The 13,608-nt window shown below is 39.5% G+C and overlaps 1 protein-coding gene across 2 annotated transcripts in view; it reads left to right on the forward strand.

Annotated features, from left to right (window-relative positions):
* uhrf1bp1 (UHRF1 binding protein 1) overlaps positions 1–13,608 on the forward strand; it is a 75,145-nt gene that overhangs the window by 47,532 nt on the left and 14,005 nt on the right. For both annotated transcript variants that reach the window (XM_048612241.1, XM_048612242.1), the window contains exons 11-14: positions 1,735–1,886; positions 5,300–5,441; positions 7,196–7,389; positions 9,248–10,788. In XM_048612241.1, coding sequence (XP_048468198.1) covers positions 1,735–1,886; positions 5,300–5,441; positions 7,196–7,389; positions 9,248–10,788 — 2,029 coding nt within the window. The remainder of the gene's footprint in view (positions 1–1,734; positions 1,887–5,299; positions 5,442–7,195; positions 7,390–9,247; positions 10,789–13,608) is intronic.

Raw genomic sequence — 13,608 nt, forward strand, 5'->3', positions numbered from 1 at the left:
TGAAATGCTCCAAAAGACGTTTTTCCCATTCAGTAATATTGATACTTTGTGATAAAGTTTGCAGATGTATATGCTGAGTAGACTATTGTACCACTTGGCAAGATTTGTCTTAGTTTGTGTCTCATTTGTAATGTGTAATTTGTTTATAATTAACTGCAATTTTCCTACTAATTCATGTTCAATTTAAGTGGTTATCTAAGCTAATATTTGGTGTTTGCTATGCTTGATTCTTTCATTGTAAAAAAAACTTCTGTTTTTAAACAAAATTTTGAGGCTTCACTGTTTTGGTAAATAACTGGGGTTCAGATGTCAGTTTTTGAAAAAATATATAAAAGTGCTGGAACAAAAGCAGAAATTGCTGGATAAGCTCAGAACTCTGACGAAAGGTCACCAGACCCAAAATGCTAATTCTGATTTCTCTTCACAGGCGCTGCCAGATCTGCTGAGCTTTTCCAGCAATTTCTGTTTTTGTTTCTGATTTACAGCCTCATCAGTTATTTCAGTTTTTATAAAGCTGCTGGTCTTGACAGAGGTCTCAAGACTTGAATATTCTAGGTCTGCTCTCCATTGTTTGACTGATTTGAGTTCGTGTTCTGAGCAAAAGCTTTTCTTCTCTATCAAAAGAAACTTAATGACTTTGAAATAACTTGAACAAACAAGGTTGTTTATTTTTTCCCCCAAGTATTATATTTAAATTTTCAATGCAGTAGAAATAGAACTGAGAAGCATGGATTTGATTTGCTCCTGGATTCATATCGTACTGTACGAGTGATTACTGTCCAAATAAAGTTTGAATTCTTGGAGAACATACCTTAGCCAGGTGATTCTCATTTCACACAAGGCAGCTCTGGTGTTAAGAGGGTGGAAGAATGAATGGTTTGGATTGGTCCACGTTGACCATTATGCACACTATAAATGTATTCTGATATCAAATTGGCAACAAAATTTAATCTTTCATATTAGATCCCAGACTGAAATCTGGCTTGTACAGTGATATCAGCTGGTTTTATGACACTTTGTACAAAGTCAGTGATTAAACTTCCACAGACCTATGGGATGATAGAGTATTTCAGTAAAGCAATTTCTCGTTATTGGAGTCCTAAATGGCTGACTCCTTGTATTAAGACCAGATGATGTGGTTCTTGGCTGTCCAATCACAGTAAATGTCCTCTCAACACCTACGTAGTTAAGCCATAAGAATTCAGTACTTTTTAGGTATATGACCTCTCATTCATTCAGCTAAACAGTCAAGAGTGCAGATTCAATCTACCCTCAGGACAGTCCTCACATTCGAAGGAATCTGTTGAGTGAATAATCATCTCCCCTCCAAAGTGAGTATTTCCATTCTTGGGCAAGAAGGCCAAACACTCATCCAGGCATGGTCTCACCATAGCTTTATATGATTGAATACAGGACCTTAGATGACTGAGGCAGAGGTTGTTGAATTCAGCAATTGATTTTAAATAGCTGATCTCTGAAAAGGATCAGTATTTCTTTATGAAGTATTGATTGTTAACTGGTAATCCTTGGGGGGGTAGCAGAAGCGTGTCACTGAAGTGAAACTTGTACCCAGAGCAGCTTTGATACTTAACCTTGTTGGTTTATGTACCTTCATGGAGAGCTATTAGAGAACATTTTGCTCATGGGAGATGTTCAGAACAATGATATGCTTTGTTCAGTACTGGTTAAAATATTGATGATTGCAATTGCCACTCTCTCTTGTTTTCTTTACAGCAGGGTCACCAACTCGAAAAGTAATTGCTGGCAAAAGACGTGCAAGTGATCAGTCGGCATCAGCTGCTAATTCTGATTCTCGGCAACCGCCATGGAACAGGCTGCGCTCCAGCTGTGTGGTCATCCGCATTGATGACTTGGATGTTTATCAGGTAAGGAGGGGGTGTTTGATTTTTATCTTCTTGTAATGCTGCTGATACCGGAACATCTGTTGATTGTATGAGCTTGGGAATACTTAGATTTTCAAATTAGGGAACACTGTCCTTTCTATTGCACTTGTGGTTGTGATGAGTAATGACTAACATTTCCCCCTAAGGCATACAACCACATAGCCACACTGAGGTACCCTGCAGTGTCATTGCCAGCATTGACTTCCAGTTTTGGAGGTTCCTGCCACACTTGGATCTTGGAGGTCCATGCAGAAGAAATTGAAAAGGTTAGAAGAAACATAGGGTAATGACTTTTAAATGGAAAATTATAATTGCCGTCAGTTCTATTTACCTTAATAACCTTAGTTAATAGCAAACTCCACCTGGTGGACAAAACATATTACTTGTACTGTCTTAATGTCACAAAGATGTAAAGTTCTGAATAGGCCTTTCTCTGAAGAAGTAATAATCCCAGATTTTTTGAATTTAGATACCATTGTGGTGATATCAGGGATTACGATAGACTTGTACTGCGTCTTACGTGCTTGTCAAGCTTAAAATCAAACAGGAAGTTGATCTGTATCACTTTTAATGACCTCCTAAAGTACAGGGAGCTACAAACAAGTACACAAAGCAACTGGCTGCTGCCATCATTTGGAGTATAAACTGTTACTTAATTAGCTTTTTTATAGCAAAGTACTTCCATCAGTAAATTCAATTAGATTGAGAAACTGCCATATTTGAGCCTTGAATGCCACTTAATAATCCTGAGATAGTAAGTGTTATGGCGTGGCACCCTAGTTTGCCTTTGGAGGGGGTTGGTTAGCTCAGCTGGCTGGATGGCTAATATGTGGTGCAGAGTGACACCAACAGAATGGGTTCAATTGCCACATTAGCTGAGGGTACCATGAAAGTTGCACCTTTTCTACCCTGCCCCTCACCTAAGGCACACTGGCACTCTGGTTAAACCACTACCACAGGTTCTCTCTCTCAGGGGAGTGCAGTCCTATGATTGGGAACGCTTTTATTTATCTGTTGTGCTGTCTGTCTTTCTGTCTGTCTGTAACTCAGTGCAGGAATGCTTCGGTGCACCCTTTCCTGCTAATCTAGCTTTGAAGCTAAACTGCTTTGACAAACAAAAACTACAGTTACAGCTTAAGGAGTTAAACTGTCTCTGATCCTTGAGATTTATAACGTGCTCATAAAATTGGTATGGCAGAGTTTCTTAGAATACAGGCTGGCTACTAGACCAAAGTGTATTTAATTCAGCAGCACACAATGTCACATTCCTGAGCATCAACACTCTCTAAGGCTTGGATATTAAACCTTTTCCTTTTGTCAAGTACAGACCAGGATTTTGTGGTAACAATTTTAGAGAGTGAATGATTTTTGTTTTTGGAGTCTTAGTTTGTTATGCACTACGACAAAAATAATTTCTTTGTCTATTTAGATTTCATAAATGAGCGTGTTCTACATGGTGAAGACACTTCTGTTCATTATGAAATCATCTTCGTCTGTCTTGTTGAACTTCACCTAATTTTAAATGTTCTGAAATGCTCCTTGAATCTATCTTATCGCTTCTGCCAGCCATGATTGTAATTGTCCATTCAAAATAAAAGTCTGACCTTTTGATCCTGTTTGAATTTTATCCTCAAACTGATTCTTCTCCCTTTGCAAAATGTTATTTTTTTTAAAGTAATTGTCAATCACTAAGCAAGACATCCTCTTAGACCATTGAGGAAAAACGGTCACTGGACTCAATGTTTTCCCCACTTCTCTCCACAGACCTGCTGAGTTTTTCCAGCAATTTCTGTTTTAATTTCTTAATCCACGTGCTGGATCATTCTTCCTTGAGTCACTGTGCTCTGTTCAGTGCTGGTGCCTGATTTGAAGATCTTCATTTGATGCTACTGGCATCTATCTGTCTATTCTGTCAACAGACATTGAACGTTTTTGAGATGCTTGCTGCAAGTTACTAAAATGAGCCCTGTCATAAATTTAAATTTGATGCAAGAGTCCAATCTCCATCCTTAACTAGAGCTTATCAACGTGAAAGCAAAATACTGCAAATGCGAGAAATGTGAAAACAAAAAGAGTGCAGAAAATACTTAAGTCTGGCAGCAAGTGTAGAGAGTGAAACAGTTACTGTTTGAGGTTCTATCTGATGAAAGATCATTTGACCTGAAGTATTTATGCCACAGATGCTCCCAGATTGCTTAGTATCTCCAGCAATTTAGTTTCCATTCTTTAATTACAGTTCATTCAAGGCTCATGAGCATGGGGACCAGCTATTATTTATGTTAGCTGAGCAGTTGGAAGAGTGCTTTTTTTGATTTCAGTTTAAACCCTACTTACCTGTGCAATGTGTTGATGAGCTACATAGGTGAAACAACTAATGTGCAATAATTTAAGACAGGTTTTTTTCACAAGGACACAATTTGGCAAGTAGTGAGGGTGACATAGGGAGTCGACAGAGAGATACAGTTTGAGTGACCATAATTTTGGCGTATGAAATATAATGTAGGAAAGCATGCGATTATGGATTTTGCAGGAAGAACAGAGGATGTAGTATTTACGATGGGGTACAATTGCAGAAAGCTGCAGTACAGGGGAATTTTTGGGTCTTCTTGCATCGGTCACAAAAAGCTAGCATCTGGGTTCAGTGGTCGATCATTGTCAAAATGTAATGATATAATGAGAAATGGAATAAGGTTATGTCCTCAGTAAGACCCTGTAAGTCATGTTATAGCACCTTCAAGTCAAGGATTCTTGGTCTTAGTGTTATGAATTCTGTCATGCATCTTGTGTTCTCAATGCATTTGTGCTCCAGTTTTTAATGCATTAATCTAAATTTCTATCTAAATTGGTCTTTTCTCTATTCTCATCTAGTTGCTAACAATTTAATGACTGCTTCTTTTACCAGAATACAATTAAAACTGTTTACAGTTTTAGGTGGTGAGAGGAAGTAACTGTTACCACTTGTAGATGTGTTTCTCAATTTAGTCAGTGATGTGATCCTGGATCTCCAAGTGTAATTGAGAACCTGAAATAGTTGGTGACTAACTTTTTTGAGTTACTCCATCTTTTTCTAGCCCCTATTTTCTATTTTGATTAGATGATGGGAGATAGTTCAGGCGGTGATTAAAGATTTGTTTTCAACCTAGACCTGTCCTTCCAGGTTGCCCCACATCAATCAAATTTGAATGCTCATTACTGGAAGAATTTGTTTTCTTGTAATCTGGCAAGATGCCACATGTTCGTATTATAGACTATCATCCTTGCTGCCACTCATCTGTTGATTCGTCTAGTCGCCACCATCCTGGGGAAGGTTCTGTAATGAAATGGTTTAATAAAGAAAAAGATGATCCACTTGAATATTTTGATTAATAGAATATCGATACTTCAATTTATTTAAGGTGTCAGCTGCAGGTCAGCATAGCAAGAAGCCAACAACGTTACTTTCCTGCAACAGGACATCTTACCATCTTCCAGCTGGCATGTCAGCAATTCACATTGAATTCACCGAATACTATTTTCCTGACAGTAAAGAATTTCCTGGTAAGGTTATTACAGATAGATAAGTAACTTCGCAAAATATGTAGTGAATTTGGCATTCATGTTTGATATCATTTGTCTTGTACAATGTGACCTGTTTTATAACTGTTGTATTTGGTAAAATTTGACAATCTTGTTACATGCCAATTACAGAAGTGACAGAGGTCTGAGACTGACAAGTTGATAGTACTGAAAACAACAAATGCTGGACATCACAGCGGGTCAGACAGCATCTATGGAGAGAGAGCAAATTACTGTTTTGAGTCTAGATGACTCTGAAGACTCAAAACGTTAGCTTGCTCTCTTTCCATGGATGTTGTCTGACCCGCTGTAATCTCCAACACTTGTTGTTTTCAGTGCAGATTCTGGAATCTGCAGTAACTGCTCCTAAATTGATGATAGTGATGGGACAAGTTCATGTTGATTTTATACTGCAGTTATAATGGATTAGGAATAAATATTTTATTCTCTTTATACCTAAAATTGAATTGAGCAGATCAAGCAGCATCACTCCTCCATTTGTGTGCACTATGCAACTGGAAAACTATGATCAAGGTATTTCTTCATCTGCCAACTGTACAACATTAATTATTGCAAGATTTTATTTTATAGGCATTTCGCAGAATTGTGAATTCAACTCTTGTCTCTTTGAAGGAGATATTCAATTAATCCTATTTCTGTCTTTTACTCATTGTCATGCATATTTGTCCTTTTACAACCATAAATCCAATCCTGTATTGAAAATTGTTGAATCTGTTTCCGCCATCCGTTTATAGGCAGTGCATTCTAGATTGTAACTTCTCAGCCATGAATTACATTAGTCAGTCTAAAGATGATGCAATGTGTCTAAGTAAATTATTTAGGATGCTTCCTTTTTTTGAGGCAGTATGTCTTGATAACAGAATGGAAATATTCCATTGAAATCGAACTGGTTGAAGATTGTGTACGTAATTCATCAACAGCTGACAAGTTAGGGTGGGTGAATTAGTTTTGACTACTCATCCGTTAACAATGTTCTCTGTCCGGTCTATGACAACAATATTTTTATGCCTTCTAACACTGGTCCTTGTCTGGCCACTGAGTTGGAATAACAATCTATATGGAAATGTTGCCATAATCTAGTAAAATTAGACTGCCAACAGAAACTATCTTTATTATCCTTGATATTTAGGGTAGTGTGGAGGATAGATCATTGAGGATTATCATTAATATCCTCCCATTTGAAATGTTGCCTGTCCTCCTGAGGGCCACATGCTATAACCCTGATTTGTCAATCTAACCATCAACCTTAACATTTAATCCTGTTTATGCTTATAATGCAGATTGGGATTTAGTGTTTTGAGAGCACACTAATTTGGAAATAGCTGTTTTAACTTTGTCCATGTTTTGGAATTTAAAATGTGAGACACTGAAATGGGTTGTGTCAGCAACTTGTAATATTTTCAATTTAAGGGCAGTTGTGGATATTAAACGTGATAATTAGTTTACAAGAAAGTATACCTGGTGTGGCACATACATGTTGGGCACCTTCATTTTTCTATATTTGATAGTATTTATATACTACTCTACTGGGACACTTTACTTAATAACCATTAGGTGCAATAAAGGCCATGGGTGTTTTATCAGAACTGGACGATATGTTTTCATTATATTTTAACGAATTAACTACAGATTATTCTGTATTTTTACCATCGTGTCACCTTGAAGCAATATGTTATTCTTTGCTTTACTTTTATATCTTTTTGTCCCATTTACAGTGCCTTCTCCTAATCTTTATGTAAAGCTCAATGCCTTGCAATTTACACTGGATCCAGTCAGCATGCTGTGGATGAACTCCTTCTCTTTGGATTTGTATCAGACACTACAGCAGTTTAAAGCCATTTATAAACTGAATAATTCTGTGAAAGTGGATGAACATGTTGACTTTTGTATGAACGGACTCATGTTGAAGGTTAGTTGCTATCGTAGACTGTTGAAGTTAGTGTTTAAAATTTGATAAGAATGTGCTATGGAATCCTGTAGGAAGTAATGACTGTCACCAATTGCTGAATTAAAACAGGCACATGCTGAAATGTGCTGTGATGCCAGGTATGGAGGCTGTATGTCCCAAAAACTGGCACATTGTTTTCAATGGCACGTCCCTTTGGTTTTTTGCAAGGTACTGATGGCATCCAGCCACACTCACAAGTGTCCAAAATTAGATCTGGTTCCACAATTGATAACTTCTTTTGAATAATCCTTATTGTCAGCATAATTTTTGGGCAACCAATGTTGAATCTTCAGTTGGACCACCAGTATGATGAACTTAAAGGTACTCAAAGGTACATATTAATGCACAGGGCCCTGTTCTTTGTAAACAGGGCAAACACGTTTGTCCTGTGCCATTTTCAATTTGACAAAATAGGTGGCAGCCATTCACTGGTTTATTTGTCAGCGCAATATGCCCTGACAAAGCCTGGCAGTGAACTATCAGTTATTGTTAACTGGTACATTGTCCATCACACACTCTCTCTCTTTTTAAAATGTCTCTCCTAAGTACAGTCTACTATCAACCAATCAGCACACTCAATTCATGGAATATAAAAGTTGGTTTTCCCCTTAGACTTGTATTCTTGTGAACTATTCTGATTGTAAGATTAAAAAGCTTGGACAAAGTATCTTTAGCAAAATATAAACACATGACAAAAGGAGAATATGTTGTTTCTACTTGATATAGATGAATGTGGAGACAAGTTACTGGTCCTCGAAAATACCTCGTATGAAAAAAACACTCCAACTCAATATAAACCATGGTGTGCAGATGTGTTGCTGTGTGTTTAAATTTTGGGTTTTTTTCCTGCACATTGATTTTTCTGATTTGAAAAATGCTTATATTTGAAAGATTTGGTGCAATAATTTGTGCATTAATCATGATGGTACAAGTGAAAATTATTGTGCAGATGACATAAAGAACTTTATTCATGTCATGCCACACAGGTGCATTGAAAATTTATCTGTGATACCAAGCCATGTAAGAAATATTAGGTCAGATTACCAAAAGCTTTCTCAACAAGAGGTTTTAAGCAGTGCCTCTAAGGAGAAAATTGATTTCGGGAGGGGTAGGAAGCAAGTTCAGAGCTAAAGACCAAGACAACTAACAGTCCAGCTGTCATTGGTGAGATTATTGTAATTGGATGTGCTCAAAAGGCCAGAATAAGATCAGTGCGATTCTTCTGAAGATTGTGGTGCTAGAGCAGATGAAGCTGTGGAGGAATTAGAAAACAAGCATGTGAATTTTAAAAGCAAAGTACTGCAGATGCTGGAAATTGGAAATAACATTGGAAAAACACCGCCTCTATTCTTCCTATCCAAGTGTAAAGCCTCCTGTTTTCCCACATTACATTGTCCGAAGTGCTTTCTGGGTGCTAAATTGCCAAAAAGGTGCAGTTCGATAAAGTTATCATAGCATTCTCACTTGCTTGGAAGAGGTATTAAATCACAGCTTGACAGAACAAGCAGCAGTGTACAGAAGGCCAGCTCCAGTTTTGTTTTGCTATTTGCTTCAGTGTTAAAATTTCATATTTATTTTGTGAAGTTCAAAATAGATGAATAAAGTTCTCAACTCTGGAGTAAAGCAAGACTTTCTACTCTCTGAAAAGAGGTGTAGATGGATATTTTTTGAGGAGGAGGCGGAAAGGCGAAATCAATAAAATGACTTTTTTTTTCTTGTACAGGAATTAAGGTCATGTGAAGTGATATTGTTCAGAATTTGCTTGACTTCATAATTTGACCCACAAACAATTATTAATTTTTTCCTCTTTATTTTGCAGTTCATTATTCCTGTGGACAAGAAGGTAATGGCTCATCCAGACAGACCACAATACCTCACCATTCAGACTTCAGATGTTGTAGCTACAAACACCCGTCACTCTCTAAATTGCACACACTCCGATCTCCAAATGGTGCTAAAAGCCTTCAAAGACTTTGAATTCTTTCATGTGTCATATAAAGAGTTCCCTAAATATGCAGACAGTTTTGATGTGCTGCAAAATGTTTTCTTCCTTCATGCTTTTGAGCAACAAATCAATATGGACAGAATACACACACAAAAGAACTGCACCTATGATGTATTGAAGACATTGTCAGCTGCAGACATTTGGTCGCTCCATTTTTCCCTGCTGTGGTTGGACTTTGAAGGCATGGAGAGTTCAAAGGGCAAGCCTTGGAATTTTGTGGATGCCTTTCCCCTTTCCATTTGGGTGTCCCAACCATCTAAGTTTCAGAAAGCCAAGGAATTATCCAGCCATTCTGCATCTGAATATAGCACTGATTTAGAGGATTGCAACACTAGTTTGGGCCACAAACTGAATTTGCTCAGTTGCAAAGAATCCCTTGGAAATGGATTACAGGCTAATACAAAGCAGGATTTTATGGGAGCAGATGTGCTCAGATCTTCTAAAGGGATTGGAGAGCAAGGAAAATTGAGAGAAGCCAGCACAAAGGATGATTCTGAGGCAGATGTACATGTTCTAGTGTACAGCACTGCCCATGTAAAAGCACATATAAACCATTACCATTACCTTGTTCTACTCAGATTGAAGGAGTGTCTCATTCAGCTACAGGAGGACCTCAACCAGGATGTGGAAAAGTTGACTAAAAATCCAGTTAAATCTGGCAGTACTTGCATAGGGTTGTTGATAAAGAGTGCAGAAATTGCTTTACTGCTTCATCCTGTACCAGCCAGTCATGATGATGTCAAATCCCGGGAATCTGAAAGCACAAGTCTCGCTGAGTCAGAACTTTCACCTTCTGGAAGTAAAGAGAGTCTGATCATGGAGGTCAAACCTTTGAACAGAGCAACAACTGATCAACTGGACACTACCATTAATTCTATGGATGACAGTGGGATTCACAATGGGGATTTAAGTATTGCCACCTCATTAGATCTTGGTGTTTTGTCGCAAGATGGTATGCTTGTGAGCAGTGCTCCTGTTTCTAATGCTAAAGAGGTAGCGGAAAAAGGACTTGTGGAGGAAGCATTTGAAGCAGTGGAGTCACTAGAGGCTGAACATTCTGGAGATGTCATTGATCACTCTACGTCTCACCCCACTTTAGCCACAAGCACACCTTTGATTTTAGACCCACAAAGAAAGAGCAGATCATCTGTTGATAATGTCCAGACTGATCCTGTTCCATTTGAGGATGTTGATTCAACGCCATTGACTGTAACCAAGGATGTTGCAAAAGAAGCTCTGCTCATAACTGTGGATTTCACTAAAGAAGCTGTTTGTCTCACAAAAGATGCTTTCAGTCTCAGCAAGGAAAAGATGGCAAGCACAATGCAAAAGATGCTTTCTCTGTCATCCTCTAGGTAGGCTCAAATGGTTTTCAGGCTGTGATTATTATATCGTTATGGTTTACGTAAATGTCTCTGAATACTGATCTAAGTATAAAACTTTATGTATTTGTTTTGCTTTTTGTATAACCTTTAAGTTAAGACTTTTGCAAAACAAAAAAAGAGTCCAGTGGATGCTAATTCGATCATCTTTGTCAAGCGTTTTGAATTGCTATAATAAGGTGTAGAGCTGGATGAACACAGCAGGCCAAGCAGCATCAGAGGAGCAGGAAAGCTAACTTTTCAGGTCTAGACCCTTCTTCAGAAATGGGGGAGGGGAAGGGGATTCTGAAATAAATAGGGAGAGAGGGGGAGGCGGATAGAACATGGATAAAGGAGAAAATAGGTGGAGAGGAGACGGACAGGTCAGAGAGGCGGGGCTGGAGCCAGTAAAGGTGAGTATAGGTGGGGAGTTAGGGAGGGGATAGGTCAGTCCAGGGAGGACAGACAGGTCAAGGGGCGGGATGAGGTTGGTAGGTAGGAGATGGGGGTGCGGCTTGAGGTGGGAGGAGTGGAGAGGTGGGAGGAAGGACAGATTAGGGAGGCGGGGACGAGCTGGGCTGGTTTTGGGATGCGGTCAGGGGACGGGAGATTTTGAAGCTTGTGAAATCCACATTGATACCATTGGGCTGCAGGGTTCCCAAGCGAAATATGAGATGCTGTTCCTGCAACCTTTGGGTGTCATCGTTGTGGCACTGTAGGAGGCCCAGGATGGACATGTCGTCCAAGGTGTGGGAGGGGGAGTTGAAATGGTTTGCGACTTGGAGGTGTAGATGTTTGTTGCAAACCGAGCATAGGTGTTCCACAAAGCGGTCCCCAAGCCTCTGCTTGGTTTCCCCGATGTAAAGGAGGCCACATCGGGAACAGCGGATACAGTATACCACATTAGCAGATGTGCAGGTGAACATTTGTTTGATGTGGAAGGTCTTCTTGGGGCCTGGGATGGGGGTGAGGGGGGAGGTGTAGGGGCAGGTGTAGCACTTCCTGCGGTTACAGGGAAAAGTGCCAGGGGTAGTGGGGCTGGAGGGCAGTGTGGAGCGGACAAGGGAGTCACAGAGAGAGTGGTCCCTCTGGAAAGCAGATAAGGGTGGGGAGGGAAAAATGTCTTTGGTAGTGGGGTCAGATTGCAGATGGCGGAAGTGCCAGAGGATGATGCGTTGGATCCGGAGGTTGGTGGGGTGGTACGTGAGGACGAGGGGGATTCTGTTTTGATTATTATTGCGGGGAGGGGATGTGAGGGATGAGTTGCGGGAGATGCAAGAGACACGGTCGAGGGCATTTTCGACCACTGTGGAGGGAAGTTGCGGTCCTTGAAAAACGAAGACGTGTGGGATGTCCGGGAGTGGAATGCCTCATCTTGGGAGCAGATGCGGCAGAGGCAGAGGCCGCAGAGGAATTGGGAATAAGGGATGGCATTTTTGCAGGAAGGTGGGTGAGAGGAATTGCATTTTGAATTGCTGTTGTATTTTCACTGCCTCCAGGTAATGTAATACAAACTGTACAACCCAAATTGTTCAAACAAGTACATCTTATAACATTTTCCTTAAATTTTAAGGGTTGTTTCTCTGTTCTCCTTCCATACCCTGCCCAATCATCATGACATGAATGTACCTTTTAAAGCTAAAAAGAGATAATGTCATAATTCAAAACCTGCTGCTATGGATTGATTCCTTTGCAACTTGTCCTTACTCCGGATTGGCTCCTTTTTAGGTTTCTTTGAATAGCCAACTTATTCCCTCTCCCCCTCAAAATGAAGTTTCAAATATTGATTGCTTTCCCATCAACTATGTGCGGGCTAAGAGTTAGGGTTAGACCTTAGTTTCCACAACGGAGTAAAAATTAGTTCATTCTCTGATTTCTGCATGTAGAGCCCTGCTCCAAAGCCTTGACTGACTCTATTTGAAGCCAGCTACAATTTAAAGATTGTACCATCATGCTACCACGCCCTCTTTATTGAGGAAGGCTCTTGGCTGAATAATATTAAATTACCCTCAGCACAGTTGGGATTTGATGATGAGCAACCAGAACGTTTTGCAGATATTGTTTTTAGTAGGGGTTGTGGCTGAAGTTTCCTGAAAATATTCATGGTTGTCAAGTGTTTTTTTTTGGTGTCCATTTAAATCATCAACCAACTCTCACAATATGGTTAATTTCTGCTCCAGTAAAATGGATTCTCTGGTATTTTAAATTACTCAACACTTGGGAGGCGTGGTCTTACGGGAGTACTTAAGTGAAGGCATTCAATAGACCTAAAATTGGAAACCAGCGCCCTGCTCTTCAGGATGTTTAAAATCCAATGCCTTCAGAATCTTGCATGTTTCAATAAAATCCTTCACCATTCTTCTAAACTCTCATAAATTAATATGTGTAACCTGTTCATCCCTTCTTGATCAGTCAACCTCCTCATCCCAGGAATCGGTCCAGTGCGTCTTTTTTTGAACTGCCTCCACTGCCAATTCATTTTTATTTAAGTATGGTGACCAAAATTGGGCTCAATACCTACGATCCAGCCTCGCTGATATCCTGTGCAGTTCTAACAAGACTTTTCCTTTCAGTTACTTGCTGCACTTGCATGCACGTATTCTTTCTGCACAAGAACATCTTGATGCTTCTATGCAGCATTTGTTTCGAGTTTCTCTCCATGTAAATAATTGCCTTTTGATTCTTCTTACGAAAGTGCATGACATCCCACTTTGTCACACTAAACCCCATCTACTAGGTTCTTGCTACTCACGCAAGCTGCCCTTACCCCTATTTTTGTATCATCAAATTTGGACACAGTACACTCTGTGACAA

This window comes from Rhincodon typus, chromosome 25 (assembly GCF_021869965.1).
Source record: "Rhincodon typus isolate 14 chromosome 25, sRhiTyp1.1, whole genome shotgun sequence".
In the NCBI taxonomy this organism is placed as follows: domain Eukaryota; kingdom Metazoa; phylum Chordata; class Chondrichthyes; order Orectolobiformes; family Rhincodontidae; genus Rhincodon; species Rhincodon typus.